At 39.4% G+C, this 16,185-nt stretch overlaps 1 protein-coding gene across 5 annotated transcripts in view; it reads left to right on the forward strand.

The window, feature by feature from the left end:
• Positions 1-16,185, forward strand: part of DGKB (diacylglycerol kinase beta) — a 510,469-nt gene that overhangs the window by 209,508 nt on the left and 284,776 nt on the right. For all 5 annotated transcript variants that reach the window (XM_073333812.1, XM_073333808.1, XM_073333809.1 and 2 more), the window contains 2 exons: positions 5,804-5,920; positions 14,809-14,882. In XM_073333812.1, coding sequence (XP_073189913.1) covers positions 5,804-5,920; positions 14,809-14,882 — 191 coding nt within the window. The remainder of the gene's footprint in view (positions 1-5,803; positions 5,921-14,808; positions 14,883-16,185) is intronic.

A 16,185-nucleotide genomic window follows, 5' to 3' on the forward strand; every position in this document is an offset into this window, starting at 1 on the left:
GGTTTGGCCAAAATGTCCATGTACCTGGTTGATCCTGGGCTGCTGGCATAGCCCCTTGGGAATGAGGGCAGCTGGTGCAAGATTAGAGCAGCCTGCTTTTAAAAAATATGTCGATGTGGATGTCAACAATCTCTCCCATGTTTGATCTGTTCTTACTTTCATTCAATGTTTGTGTAATATTATTGAAAAACTTGTAATAAAACCGCTCTCACAATAAATGGGTAACTCAGGTTTCCTTGACCCTTCTTAGTCTGAGTTCCAAGATGCTTATGGCACAGAGACAGCTTTTGCTGAATGATGGTCTGCTCGTGGAGATTCATGAAGACCAGATGCCCATGTATCTATTAGTTCGATCAGGTGCCTTCAATACAGTTTATTGCACACCCTAGTGGGAGTAAACAGAGCTGTACTTGTGAATGTCACAATTTCATTTTTTAAAAGGTGTAGTAGTGTATACCTTTGCCTATCAACAGAAAATGGAAATTCTTTCTGTACATGCACACTGTATTAACCAATCAGTAGAAAAAGATCTTTTGTCAGAAGCTCCTGGCTTTGGACTAGGATTCAAAGGACCGATATATATATATAATATATATTTACAAGAAGCAAAAGGGGTCTCTTTAAACTATTTTGGGCAACACAGACAATCTTTCCACATTCTTTCTCTGAATCTATAACCAAGTGTTCTCAGTCTCATTCTCAGAAATATGAATTGTGATGTGGTAGCCATAATGCTGTGAGAATATACTTTTGTTCAAGAGTGTCAGAAATAGGAATAAAGCAGCTCACTTAATTGTTCTGCATGACTGTTGTAATGTTCCTTTTAGTGGATTTCCCCTCCCCCCTCCTATTGTTCTAATGTTTTAGCGGAAATTTTTTTTTTCCAACAGAAACTACCCACTTTAGGAGTTTCAATCCCTGAGGTGTGTAACATAGAGGTGTCCACATATACATAAGTGTAAAAGGATCTTGATATTGCAACATTCTTCTTGTGATAAAGTGCATTTTGGGGCTGGCCTAGTGGTTTTGTGGTGGAGGTCTACATTGTCAGTTGAAAAGCCCTATTTCAGTTTTCAGGTTCTTTCTCTCTTATCTGGAGGCAGTGCTTCATAGTACTCAACAGTGACTCCCTGGAGTGATATTGAGTGATCCAAGTTCCATCCTATCTAACAGCCAAGGGATAGTGTGACAAAGTGGGAAATGTGAGGGGGAGAAAAAGGGGTATGAAAGATGGGAAAATGTGTAGAATTAGAATACTCACTTGGTGTAACAAGGGTTGTTTTGAATGTTATCAACCTGAAGAATGGACAGAAGAGCAGAACAATTTCATTCTGTAAGCCATCAAAATGTACATTAACTTTTCAAAGTGCTACATTGAGTAACTCTCACTCAACTTCACCCATGTCCATCAGACAAAATAATTTACAGCTACATCATTCATGCAATAAAAAAAAAATCATTGAATAGAACATAGTTCTAGTATAAATGTCTCCCATCTTGAAAATAAATGTCTGCATTTTGCAAGTTCATTTATTTTAAGCATCGGCTTTGCCTAACATTAATTTAGAAGTTGTGCACCATTGTTCAGAAATGTTTTTATTAAATTGTTATTATCTCTTTAAATTGCCATTTTTAGTTTCTGATAAAACCTTGGATATCATAGTAACATCCCAATTCTTGAAAACTTTCCCTTTTTAATTGTAATTAGAAAGGAACCTTCATTTAGATTTTCTTCGATAGAAGTATACAAAACATCAGTGCTAGAGAATCTGAGAGAAGATTTTTTGGCCACAAAATGTAAATTTCTTTCTGTATTTGTATTAATGCAAATATACAGTAAACAGTCAAGATGTCGATCATAGTATACATGTATCTGTACTATGGGCCAGATCCTTGTTGGTGCAATGCACGTAAAAAACCTGTGCCTAGCAGCAGAATGTGGAATAGAAGGTGGACAGTCCCTTATCTGCCCCTTCAAAACATTACAGAGAGGACACTCTTCTGGCCCGCCCATGACATACTCTGGTGTCCTATATGTACCTAAGATAGATGGCAGGAAGTACAGATATTGCTGAGTATAGGCTAGTGTATGTGCCAGACCAAAATAAGGCAATTCATGATCCAAAGCACACTGCAACACTCCATTAACTCTGGTTCTGCCACTCCATCCCTGCCCCAGCAACGTGACCCCGCCATCAGTTGGAAAAGTGACAGCAGGTGCCTCATAATACAGAAACACTGTTTCGGTTCTGTACATTTGAGATATTTAGAGTTGCAGTTGGGATTGATGGATGTATTGCAACACCATTTTTGAAGCAGGCATTAGATTCACTGCGGCAGTCCCTTGGGGAAAGTCCTGTAGAAGTTAATACAGAATAAATATACATTTTTAGAAATTCCTGTAAAACAATAGATTATAGTAGATAATGTCTGTTCTGTAGATTTTCATAACATCTAATGGAATTCTATAGCAAGAATATAATTTTTCAGTTATACTCTATAGGGTATAGATATGCTATAGAAAACTCCTATATTTCTGTTAAAGCCTGTAGGATTTTTCTGTTTCCAGTGTATGGAGAAATCTTACAGTATAACTGTGCAGGAGAAGCTTTCTTGTTCAGTTAGGCAAATTGTTGTCTAAACCAGACTACAAGTAATACAAGCTGGATAAAGGATATTGCTGGAAATGGAAGCATCAGCCATAGTGCCAAGTGAGGGGCTTTGCTGTTATCTGGGTCTCACGCTGGGATTAAAAAAAACAACAACTGTGCTTGAGGTAATCATCACTTGCTGCTTCTAGTTTGTGAATGATCAATAACAGCAGATTTGGGTATTGTGGTAAACATCGCTTTTGTGAAGACTATTCTCAGCAATGTAAAAATACTACTTCTCTGAGAAACAGCATGGTGTAAAAAGAGATTTTTAACAGCACATATTAGGAATAGACCTATTTTTTAAATAATTTATTTTTTCTCTGTTAAAATTATTTCCCCCTTTATATGTTGGATTTTACCCCTTTCCCTTATCTTCAGTGTTGTTCAATCTGACACTGTTTAGAGTTTGAATTCTCCCCAATTCCCTGACTTCTGTCCTTAAACCATTTTTGTATATCAGCCACACATGATTTGAGCTTTGAAAATACTTCAACATCAATAGCCATATTTGATCTTTTGCACCAAGGTATTACAAAATCCTACTTAACTCATGTATTTTCTCTTCATGTAGCTCTTATTAATTTTTGAGTGATTAATCTTGCTGATAATAATTATTTCCAAAGTTGTTTAGAATGTTTCTTGTTGTGCGGAATTTGTTTTAATATTTGAAATCGTCTCTCTTCGCTCATAGCACTACCAGATTCCCCATTTAAAAATACTAGAGTGAGTGGCACAGTGGGTTTGTGCAAAGCATATCTGAGTTTAACTCTTGTGTTAGATAAAAAATGAAAATCAGATTGGTTGTCTCATCCTGGTCCCAATTTGTAAAAATCATAAAAGCCATGCACTATTGACAGTCTCGGGGCAACACAGAGAATGTGTGTGTTTTGTAGGTCAGTGCTGAGATGCATTGCCAAGGCTGTTCAGGTAAGCTTGTACAATGCCTGGCCAACACTGTTAATCTGTCCCTTGACTAAGCATTAAATGTACTTTGATATTTAAAACAACTAAGTTACATGCCAGATTCTTGGGCCCTGTGAAGGGGCATGTCCTCACACTGGTATGGAGGAGACTAACAAGCTCTTCAGGGCATGTTCCACACTAACAAGATGTACCGTGAAGGCTTGTTCAGTCTGCAGGAGCAGGAGATTAAAAGGAGGAATTTACCACTGGAAGGGGTAGTGAACAGGAAGAAGGCTGCTCCACCCAGAGACTGAGGGTAACAGAGGTAGTCCAGCAGAGTAGGAAACCGTTCTGATTGAAGCAAAGCAATATGTCCCAGGAAGAGGGGTAGAAAGTAAACCCCATGAAGGGGTAATAGACTCTGGGAGACTAAGCCCTTAGAGCTGGATATCCAGGGGCTGTCTGAGAGACTAGCCCTCTTTCCAGACAGATCCTCCTTTCTCACAAGGGGAAGGGAAGAGGAGGAGCCAATCCTTCGTCCCTATGCAATTGCCTCAGAAAGCTTCCCCAAGTGCTAGAGGGTAAAGAATGGACAGTGGGACCTGGGGGAGGAAGCGGGGGGCAGTCCAGGGAGCCCCTTCCCAGCCCACTATAATCCTATTGTACTGGTACAGAAGTGAAAAGCATCCAAAAGGCCAACTTAACTGTCTTCTTGAAGGTTCTTACTGTGTAGGGAAAATATCCAGCAAGTATAGAGTGCCATATCTGTTCTGTGCTATACACCCGTAGGCTCCTATTGGAGGTCAGAGTGCTACTGTCCTTCAGCAATCCCTGGCTGCTGAAAGGGTCTCTTTGTGGCCATAAGCAGCCAGGTACAACTTAGGGCATCAAGAGGCAACTAGGAGCATTAATTTCTGCCAGGGCAAGAATGACCCCTGCCCAGACCCTGATTTGGGGAACACAATGATAGTATAAAGCCTCTGCTGCCCCCCAGTAAACCCCAATAACAATAGTTCTGTTCAGGCATTGTACTAAGTCGAATGCCTGTCAGCTATGCCAGAGAATCTGTGTCAAAATCTCTTACTAATTAGTTTAAACTTCTTTAGAAAGAATGGGATAAAATAATTGCAGTGAAACCCCATTGGCTTTGCTGCAAGTACTCCAGGGATTGATTTGCCCCAGTATGTAACATAAGCTGTGGCATTTAATACATTGCTTATTGAGCACAGTTGGGGGGAGTGGCACAAAAGTGCCCTTCATGTGGTTTCCTGCTGAAGTAGTTCTGTGCCAGTCTAATCCCCTGGCTAGTTTAAAGCCCCTTTGTATGTCTGGAGTGATATAAAATTAATAGAGCCCAGGATTGGGGATACAGGTTTTACGTAATCAAGATCTTCCATATAATTTTGCATTGTATTTTGTGGACATGTGAAAAAGGACATGATGGATCTATTTTATAAATAGAGTAATAAATGAATAATACAGAGAACAAGTAGAATTCTCCCTCTTTTTAATTTTAAAGGTATCGCAAAGTTTGGTGAAACTAGTTGATAACAGTTGAAAGTCTGGTTGTCAAATCTCACAGTATTTCTCTTTCTACAGAGTTGTATCTTCTCTGTCTTTCACACACCCATATGCCCTGTGCATCAATATTATCAGAAGTTGCCAACCTCTTAGAAGTCTGATGTAGGTTAGCTGTGCTCTCTGTATATTGTTTCCCTATTCCACAAAATGTATCTTTTCTAAAAGAAAATATTTCTCTTAAATCTATATAGTCAATTTATTACAGTACCTGAAAGTATGAGTATATTTTGCCAGTGCCCAATGAAAGTGCCCTTAAAAAACTGTCTGTCCTGCATCAGAAACAGTTTTATAGAGATTAGTGATCTGTTAAAGAATTTCATTTTAAATTATTAGGAATTTATGTGATTAGCTTCCATGTTAGAGAACCTAGACCTGGCAGATGGGGATAATACAATATCAGATTATCTTTCACACCATTGCATTTCTTTTGTGATTGGACAGTTGTCATCTATCTATTGCCTAGCCTCTGTGGCACGTCTAGGCACATAAATAGATGTTGTGTGAAGTAGACAAACGTCACGTAGTGACTTGACTGAGGTCTCATTTTCACTAATGTAAGATCTGAATCTTTGCGTCTAGTGGAAAAGCTCGTACGCGGCTCCACTTTGTCAGCTAAAATAAACTTGTATTCCATGTTAAAATGCCCTTTTATACTTTTCTTCTAGGAAAGACAGGCAACTGTGAAAAAGGAAAAGAGCTGTCCCCAGCAAATGAACAAATTGGGAGAACGGACTAAGATGCAAAGAGCAAATTCTGTCACTGTAGATGGACAAGGACTTCAGGTGTGATTGTTGTGGGTTTGTTGTTTTGTTTTGTTTTTTATATGGGTATTTATAGATTAAGAGAAGAAAACACACTGAGCAACCTTAAAAAGGAACCATTTCCTACAGTACGATATGAATATTCCCAATACTTCTAAGTATTAGAAAATACTACAGTTTACCTTACAATAATGTAAATGTTCCCTTCTCTAAGAATGTCATCTGTGCAGGATTCTCACTCCTGGTTCTCAGCTCTCTAGAATGAGACTGGTGGAACTTCCAAAACTCTTAAATTATTTTTAGCCACAAAAATGTACCAGTAACGGGCCAAAGCATGATTCAGGCCCTTCAACAGCTGATTGTACAGCTTATGTTGTCCATACTTTGTAGATAACACTAAGTTCTGTGTTTCCATTAATCTGATACATGGTGAAGGTACTCCATTTTTATTTATTTTGTAAAGCACCATGCACACATATTCATATATAATTAGGTCAGAAGGGACCATTATGATCATCTAGTCTGACCTCCTGCACAAGGCAGGCCACAGAATTTCACCCACCACTCCTGCAAAAAACCTCACACCTATATCTGTGCTATTGAAGTCCTCAAATCGTAGTTTAAAGACTTCAAGGAGCAGAGAATCCTCCATATGGAACTATATGAACAATAATAGAGTAATACCTTGTTTCTTACCAGGATTCAAGCTTGGTTGAAGGCAAGATTGCTGAGGCTTTGTCCATATGAGCCTGAGTTTATAGTAGTAGGTCAGGGAAACAACCAGAAGATTTGGCAAAAGTGATATCTATGCCTTTGGTTGAGGGAGTTTGCCTGCATTTTGTAAGACAGATTCAAAGCTTGGTGGATTTATTGGATTCTTTACTACTTTAGGATGCCCTGCTAGTGCTAGTGATGAAAAGTACTTTTATTATTTGTTTGGCCCGGAAGCTGTTTCTTGGAATCTACGTGACCCAAATAGCCCATTAGGGTGTTTCCATTGGAATTTTCAGAAGCACTCAGGTGCAGTTTCAGGTGCTGGTTTAACTTTTAAAGTCTTAAATGGCTTGGATCATCCTGTGTACTTCAAAGTCCCCCTTTTTCCTCATGTGATGCTGTAGCAGTTGGCAGTAAAATGACTGTACCTACTTGGGCAAGGAATCTGGGTGAAGCCAAGTAGAGACAACTGTGATGTCTATACACCAGTGTAAGGAACCTGGGTAACAAAATGCGGGAACTAGAACTACTGGTGCAGGAAGTAAAACTAGATATTATAGGGCGAATGGAAACACAGTGGAATAGTAGTCATGCCTGGAATACAGGTACTGACAGGTATGTGCTGCTCAGGAAAGACAGAGATAAAGATAAAGATGGTGGAGTAGTATTGTATACTAATGGTGAGGTAGACTGTAAAGAAATTAGAATTGGTGTAAGGGATATAATGAAATCTGTTTGAGTCAAATCACTCTGGGGAAGAAAGGCAACAGTGGGATATAGTGCTTGGGGTCTGCTACAGACCTCCAGGATCAGATTTGGGTAAGGACAGAGACTTCTTTAATATTTTTAATGAAATAAATACTACTGGAAATTGTGTGGTCATGGGAGACTTTAATATCCCAGATATAGACTGGAGGACAAGTGCTACTAATAATGATAGAGCCCAGATATTCCTGGATGTGATAGCCAACAGATTTCTTCACCAAATAGTCACTGAACCAACAAGAGGGAATGCTATTTTAAATTTAGTATTGGTAAGTAGCGAGAATTACTTAAAGGGCAACCTTGGTTTGAGTGATCATGACTTAATGCACTGTAAGCTAAAATTACATCTGCAATTAGGGGCCTTGCTTTTAAAAGGGCAATTTAAAAAAAAATTAAGGGAATTAGGGAAGTTAACTGGACTGAAGTCAAGGTACTGAATGTGGACAAAGCTTGGAATTACTTTAAGACAAACTTGCGGAAACTGTCTAGAGCCTTCATCCCAAGCAAGGGGAAAAATTTGTAGGGAAGAGTTGCAGACCAAACTGGATAAACAAGCTTCTCAAACAAAATATTAAGAGAAAGCAGAAAGCCTACAAGGGATGGAAGAAGAGATGGATCATAAAGGAAAGCTACTTACTGGAGGTCAGAAAGTGTAGGGGAAAAGTGAGAACTGCCAAAAGCCAAGCAGAGTTGGACTTTGCAAAGGAAATTAAAACCAACAATAAAAGGTACTTTAGCCATAGGAAGAAAACAAGGAAAGAAGTGGAACCACTATGGACAGAGGGTGGGGTGGAGATTAAAGATAATATAGGTATGGTCCAACACCTAACCGAATACTTTGCCTCAGTTTTTAATAAGAATAATGAGGAGTTTGGGAGGGGGGGCAGTAGCAAGTGGCTAATGGGAATGAGGATATGGAAGTAGAAATCACTACACCTGAGGCGGAAGTCAAACAGCTTAATGGGACCAAATCAGGGGCCTGGATAATCTTCATCCAAGAATATTAAAAAGGAACTGGCACATGAAATTGCAAATCCAATAGCAAGGATTTTTAATAAATCTGTAAACTCGGAGGTTGTGACTTGAGAATTGCAAATATAGTACCTATATTTAAGAAAGGAAGAAAAAGCGATCCAGAAAACTACAGTCCTATTAGTTTGACTTCAATTGTATGCAACATCTTGGAACAAATGTTGAAAGAGAAAGTAGTTAAGGACACAGAGGTAAATGGTAATTGGGATAAAATACAACATGGTTTTACATGACCTTACAAAAGGTCAGGCCAGGACAACCCCGATCTCTCTTTTTTTTTAGAAGATAAGCTGATTTTCTAGACAAAGGAAATGCATTAGATCTAATCTATTTGGATTTCTAGTAAGGCATTTGATACAGTTTCACATGGGAAATTATTAGTTAAATTGGAGAAGGTGGGGATAAACATACAAATCGAAAGGTAGGTAAGGAACTGGTTAAAGGGAAGACTACAATGGGTCATACTGAAAGGGGAACTGTCAGGCTGGATGGAGGCTACTAGTGGAGATCAGTCTTGGAACCAATCTTTTTTAACATTTTCATTAATGACCTTGGCACAAAAAGTTGGAGTGTGCTAATAAAATTTGCAGATGTCACAAACCTGGGAGGTGTTACCAATACAGAGAAGGATGAGAATATCACACATGATTATTTGGATGACATTTAAAACTGGAGTAGAAATGGGATGAAATTTACTAGTGCAAAATGCAAGGTCATGCATTTAGGGACTAACAATAAGAATTTTTGCTACAAACTTCGGACATATCAGTTGGAAGTGACAAAGCAGGAGAAAGACCTTGTCAATCACAGGATGACTCTGAACTGCCAGTATGATGTGGGCCTGAAAAAAGGCTAATGAAATACTAGGATGCATCAGGAGAGGTATTTCCAGTAGAGAAGTGTTATTACCATCGTACAAGGCCCTAGCCTCAGTGATGTTTCACTCCATATTCTTTATGAAAATATGCTTATGATATGAATATGACATAACTGAGATATACTTTATGCAAGATGGCTCATGTAAGATATCATTAGAAAGGTTATGATTGACTGAATGTAATTATCCAGTTTGTATGCCTGTGTGTGTTACTTTGGGAGTCAACCCCAACTAGCCCTTCAGGTACAACAGTGGAAAAGCCAGACAGGACTAATGGGCCATTAGCAGAGAAAATGGACTGTGAAAGAGCTTAAACAGTGAGGAGACTTTGTGGCATCTTAGAGACTAACAAATTTATTTGGGCATAAGCTTTCATGGGCTATAACCCACTTCATCAGATGCATGGAGTGAAAAATACAGTAGGCAGGTATAAATACATAGCACATGAAAAGATGGGAGTTGCCTTACGAATTGGGGGGTCAGTGCTAATGAGGCCAATTCAATCAGGGTGGATGTGACCCATTCCCAATAGTTGACAAGAAGGTGTGAGTATCAATAGAGGGGAAATTACTTTTTGTAGTGACCCAGCCACTTTATTCAGGCCTAATTTGATGGTGTCACATTTTCAAATTAATTCCAGTTCTACAGTTTCTCACTGGAGTCTGTTTTTGGAATTTTTTGCTGTTAAGAATGGCTACTTTTAAGTCTGTTGTTGAGTGTCCAGGGAGATTGAAGTGCTTGCCTACTGGTTTTTTAATGTTACAATGCTTGATGTCTGATTCGTGCCCATTTATTGTCAAGAATTGTAAGGTTTGAACCCAAGCTGGAAGAGCATCTAGCTTGTGAGTAATAATACCTGAGGTCTCAAGAGGGAGACCAGTGCAGTTGCCTTTCCAGACTTTCTGTAATCTGCCTGCAACAATATGTAGGATGAGAAATACTATTTGTAACCAATTTCTTTAGTGAAACTGGCTTAGTTTGCGTGTTTGGTTTCATTTGCTTAGTAATCTGATCTGTTCTGTCTGCTACCCCTTTTACCACTTAAAATCTGCCTTTTATAGTTAATAAAATTTGTTTTGTTTATTATTAAACCCAGTTTGTGTAATTTCTAACTGGGTGGGGGAGGAGGGAAGAGGCGGATTTTATAATATATCTTTGGGTCTGCACTCCAAGGGAGGTGAACACCTGTGTGCTGGGGGCAAGTCCCCTTAAGTTGAGCCTTCCCAGAACTGATCTCAATGTCTGTTTCATTCTGCAGTTGGGTGTAGCCCTGCCTGTGTGTGTGCTGGAGGAGGCTTAATAGCCTGATTCAGCAAGACAGGTAAAAAGGGTGCCCAAACTGGCATAAGAATTGGGCTCAGTGGTATGTCAGCACATCAGGTGGCATCCTAAGGAGTCCAACCTGTCACAGCCTCATCTGGAATACTGTGTGCAGTTCTAGTCTCCCGTGTTTAAGAAAGATGAATTCAAACTGGAACAGGTGCAGGGAAGGGCTACTAGGATGACTAGGAAAATGGAGAACCTACCTTATGAGAAGAGATTTAAGGAGCTTGGCTTTTTTATCCTAAGAAAATAAAGGCTGAGGGGAGATACGATTTCTCTCTATAAATACATCAGAGGGATAAACGCCAGGAAGGGAGCGGAGTCATTTAAGTTAAGGGTCAATGTTGGCACAAAAGCAAATGGATATAAACTGGCCATCAATATGTTTAGGTTTGAAATTAGACACAGGTTTCTAACCATCAGGGGAGTGAAGTTCTGGAACAGCTTTTGAAGGGATGTAGTGGGGGCAAAAACCTAATGTGTGTCAAGAGTGAACTTGGTATGTTTGTGGAGGGGATGGTGATGATGAGCTTGCCTAAAATGCCATATGGTCCATCCACGACTGCTATTAGCAAATACCTCCAATGGCTGGAGATAGAATACAGTATGGGGCGGGCTCTGAGTTAGTACAGAGAATTCTTTCTCAGGTTTCTGACTGGTGGGTCTCACCCATCTGCTCAGGGTCTAACTGGTCGCCATATATGGAGTCAGGAAAGAATTTTCCCCCAGGTCAGAGTGGCAGAGACCCTGGGAGGTTTTCACTTTCCTCTGCAGCATGGGGCACAGGTCACTCGCTGGTTTGAACCAGAGTAAATGATGCACTCTATAACTTGAAGTCATTAAATAAAGATTTGAAGACTTCAGTAACTCAGGCAGAGGTTATAGGTTTATTACAGGGTGGACGGGTGAGGTTCTGTGGTCTGTGGTGTGTCGGAGGTCAGACTAGATGATCATGATGGTTCTTTTGGTTGTAAAGTCTATGGGTCTGTGAGATTCTCCAGATCTGTGAGGGTTTTAGTTTTTGAACTTATTTTATAGTTCTTCCTAACAACATTTATATAAGGACTCAGATTTGGTTAATAAATTCAGTAAATATAGTAAATTGTCCATTCATATTGGTGTCCTAATTTTCTGTATAAGACACTCTGATGCTAAATTTTTGTAGTTACGGTTAATGTGTATTTTTACTACTTAATTACACAGTAAAATAACAAATGCTTATACTTTGTTGGATCAATAATAATCCAAGACAAGATTTTTGTTTTATAATGTTGCCATCTCCCTATAAAATATATAAACTGCCATCAGTAATTTACTCAAAACAGGTGTTCAGGCAGTTTAACTTGGAAGACAAATATTTGGATCAGAAAACTTAATAATTGGCACTTATTTACTGTTTTATAGTCTCAAAACACTATATAAACATTAACAGATCCTCACAACATTTCTGTGAGATTGGTAGTGTGGTCCTCATTGTAAAGAGATGTCTGGTCTTCTATTGAAAACAATGGCAAGACTTCTGTTGCAGGATTGGGCCCAGATCATTTGAGTGACCTGTTCTATGACTTCAGGAAGGCCTTCTTTAAATTAAATTAAGGCATGAAAACGTTCACTAATTTAGTCTAAATCTCAGGTTGCATTTTGAATTATCTGGAAATGTCTACATTATTTAGAAAAGTCATTTAGAAAAGCTGTAAGAAATTAATTGAAAGAGACCTTATTTTTTTCAGAATGGAATAGAATAGAAATTGATTATTAGGCTATTTAGATGGTCCAAGAACTTTTACCTATGATAATATGGTTGGACTTTGAAATATAAAAGCTTTGAAAGGGAAATAATTGCATCTATGAGATTTATTTTTTTGTTTAGAAAAGTATCAAGAAAAAAAAACATAATCACAGAAGAAAGTGCAGGTAACTCAGTGGCATTGAGGATCTGTGCTACTTAGAGAAGACTATTAATCATAGTTAAGCACATTAATCTTACTTCTTTCTAGTTAACCAGCATAATGATCAGGATTATTATTTCTAATTAGAGGAAGTAATAGATCATGTGTAACCTTAAGATGAGTCTCATTAATTAACCTGAGTCCTAAGGGATTTCAGATAGGTAGTCCATCTTTGTCACAATGAGTATCATTGGTTTACACTTAGTTCACAGGAAAAAACATCATTGGAATTGGACTAAACAACTAAAATTGATTAAAATTATAGATAAGAAATAAATACATGACAATCCTTAATATATCCTGCAATTTTATATCCAAAGTATACTGATGCACAAACATCCAGTGCATACTCTGTATAGATATATTTGGCCTGCTTCTGGTGTTGTATTGGTTTTACACTTGGGTAACTCCATTGACTTCACTGTACTTACTCCTGATTTACCCTGGTGTAAATTAGATCAGAATCAGAACCACTCTGTATACAGTTGTAGGTGGAACTGGTAGTGCTGTCTATCAGTAAGATTGCATGACACTACATTTTAAGACTTTTTTTCAATTGCTGATTGCATTATCAAACTTTAACTGAATTTTTCCATGGCGTATGTCTGTCCTAGACTGAGTATTTTGGAAGTTTTCACTGAAAAAGTTTGAGAGAGAATGAGATTAAGGAGAAATACTTTATTTTGACAATATTAAAAAAAATAGTAGTTATTTTATTGAGAACTACTAATGCCTCTGTGCTTTGGAGCAAGCACTTGAATTTTAATATAGAAACTGAATTTTTTGTTCAATTATGTGCTTTTTGCTGTCTCCATCAAAAATCAACCTAATCCGGCCAATTTATAAACCTCTGAAAAATCTGTTTGCACATACTCAGTGGAGACTTGCTAGAGTTTAGCAGATAAACTCCCTGAAGATTCCATCTGTACTGAATATGCTCCAGCCCAGGGCTACAGGAGCTGAGCAGGACTTTGCCATGGGGATCAGGCAGAACAGCTGAGAGCAAGGACACTCTTAATTCTGGCTTTTGCTAATTTGTGAGTGCTCAACTTTACAACCTTAATATGCATTCAAGGTGTTTTTTCATGTAATGTTTGTATAAAATGGTGTTGAGAACTTTAATGTAAAACTGTTGCTTAATGGATTGAAAAGGGATACAGGATCAGATCCTCAGCTGGTGAATATATTCATAAATTCATTCATGTCACTCAAGCTATGATAATTTACATCAGCTGAGGATGTGCCTCATAATATCTGAAAGTACAAAGCAATTATATTGTCTGCTAGGGTGGTGATAGTTTTGCTTCTAAGCTAAAAACTGATGTCAATATCTATTATAGAGTACTTGTGGCACCTTAGAGACTAACAAATTTATTTGAGCATAAGCTTTCGTGAGCTACAGCTCACTTCATTGGAATGCATCCGATGAAGTGAGCTGTAGCTCACGAAAGCTTATGCTCAAATAAATTGGTTAGTCTCTGAGGTGCCACAAGTACTCCTTTTCTTTTTGCGAATACAGACTAACACGGCTGCTACTCTGAAACCTGTCAATATCTATTATGTTACATCCCCAGCTGAGAGAGGGGAAGCACATAGAGAGCATTCACTTCTCCAATATTAGTATTTCTATCTTTGACTGGTACTGATTGCTACACTTTTTACAAAAAATACTTGGTTTTATGCCATTTCAATTAGTGAGGGTTAGTAACATGAAAAAAAATACGGATCATCTTGTGAAATCACCTTTAGGTTCAACATTTCACATAGTTTAGGTTCAGACACACCTGGAGACTTGGCTGAAAACATTCGCCAAAGGACTGGGAATGCTAGTTTTACTTTGTTTTAAAAAGACATTTCTTTCTTGAGACCTTGTGTTTTCTTTATTGCTTGTCTGCCATGGCATATACCTGCTCTCTCAGATCAAAGTTATTCGTTTCTTGCATCAGCAGATGTGTACATCCTTTATTTAGCTATATAGTTTATATGTGCCAAGGCTGAATTGACTTCAGTGGAACTTATGTTTAAAATGGCAGCACAGCAGTATGCCAGAGAGAGAATAATAAATGACAAAATTTGTAAAAAATCAGTCAAAAGGGAATTATTGCAAATTGTGGAATTATTTCAACTGGATTACAGTTACAGGAGCACAGGCTGAGTTTGCATTAAGCTTGTTGCTTTCTGTCTACTGTAGGATAAATTGAATGCAACACACAACATTAACAAATGCATGTGTTATTCCCTACTTTTAGATCACTCCAGTTCCAGGAACTCATCCACTTTTAGTTTTTGTCAACCCTAAAAGTGGGGGGAAACAAGGAGAAAGGTATGTTCTTTTCTTCTTTTGTTTTAAAAGTTTGTCAGTCTTTCTGATATGTTGATCCTTTGTGTCAAAATGCAGTTGACAACCTGAAGAGCAACTAGTTTTGAATGACTTTTGGAGTACATTTTAAAAATGTGATGCCTTAGATTTGGACATCCCTAGTATTCTTTTCTGCAGAGGTATTAGTACGGTAGTTAGTGATAAGAGTGAGTTCTCTGCAATATTCTTGGTTCAAGACCCCAAATATCAACTATATCCAGTGATTTATGTATATAATTATTCCTGAGGGAATTCTGTGCCAAAAAATTAAAAATTATGCACACAATATTTTAAAATTCTGCAAATTTTATTTGTCAGTAAATAAATGTGGCTCCAGCATGGCAGTGGGGAGCATTGAGGTGGGAGATCACCCTGAAGCTCCCACCTTCTTTGGTACAGGGACTCGGCAGTGAGGCTGCACCTGACAGTGACACAGTGCAAGGGCTGCACTTGCCCCAGAAACACCCCAGGGCCCTGGCCCTCTGCACTAGATGCACCAGGTGTGGGTGGACAAGCTCAGCTCAGCAGGATCCAAGTGTGGAGAGCTTAGTGTGGGGAGATCTAGGTATGAGGTGAGAGGTGTCCATGTGGGGCAATCTGGGTACGGGTGGCTCAGTGGGAGATCTGGATGCACAGGGGCTCATTTCGGTGTTCCAGGTACAGGGGCAATGGGACTCTGCAGGGATCCAGGTGAAGGTGGTTGGGGTTCAGGAGGGCGGGTCTGGGTGTGTGGGGCTCAGTGGTGGGGTCTGGGTGCTGGGGGAGTGGGGCTTGATGGAGTAGGGGTCCATGTGTAACTGGTTGGGATCAGTGGGGTGGGGGTCTGGGTGTGGGGGGCTCGTTGGAGGGATCCATGTGTAGGGGGTTAGGGCTTGTCAGAGTGAGGATTCAATGGGCCTGTTTAATGGGAGAGCCCCAATTGCTGCCAAGGGGATGCCACATGCCAGGCTCCTGCTTCTCCCAGCGATTCCCCTATCTCCTTTTCTTCTCCATTCCCCCATTTCTTCCCCATTGTCTTTCCCCCTCGCTCTCCTTCCCTCATATCCCCCATCTCCTCTTACCCAGCCCCACTGCGGTTACCCACTGTTGTACACAGAAAGGTAGCATGACTGGCACTAGGACCCAGAGGCGGCATTAAGCTCCAGAGTCAGCAGAGCTCAGACGCAGCTCTGCGCTTGCAAAAGTGGCGGGGAGCAGTGGCATGTAACCCCGTTTGCCCCCCAATGCCTCTTCTCTGTTTGGAGGGGGGCAATCCCACCCAAAAACT

This window comes from Lepidochelys kempii, chromosome 2 (assembly GCF_965140265.1).
Source record: "Lepidochelys kempii isolate rLepKem1 chromosome 2, rLepKem1.hap2, whole genome shotgun sequence".
NCBI classification, from domain to species: domain Eukaryota; kingdom Metazoa; phylum Chordata; order Testudines; family Cheloniidae; genus Lepidochelys; species Lepidochelys kempii.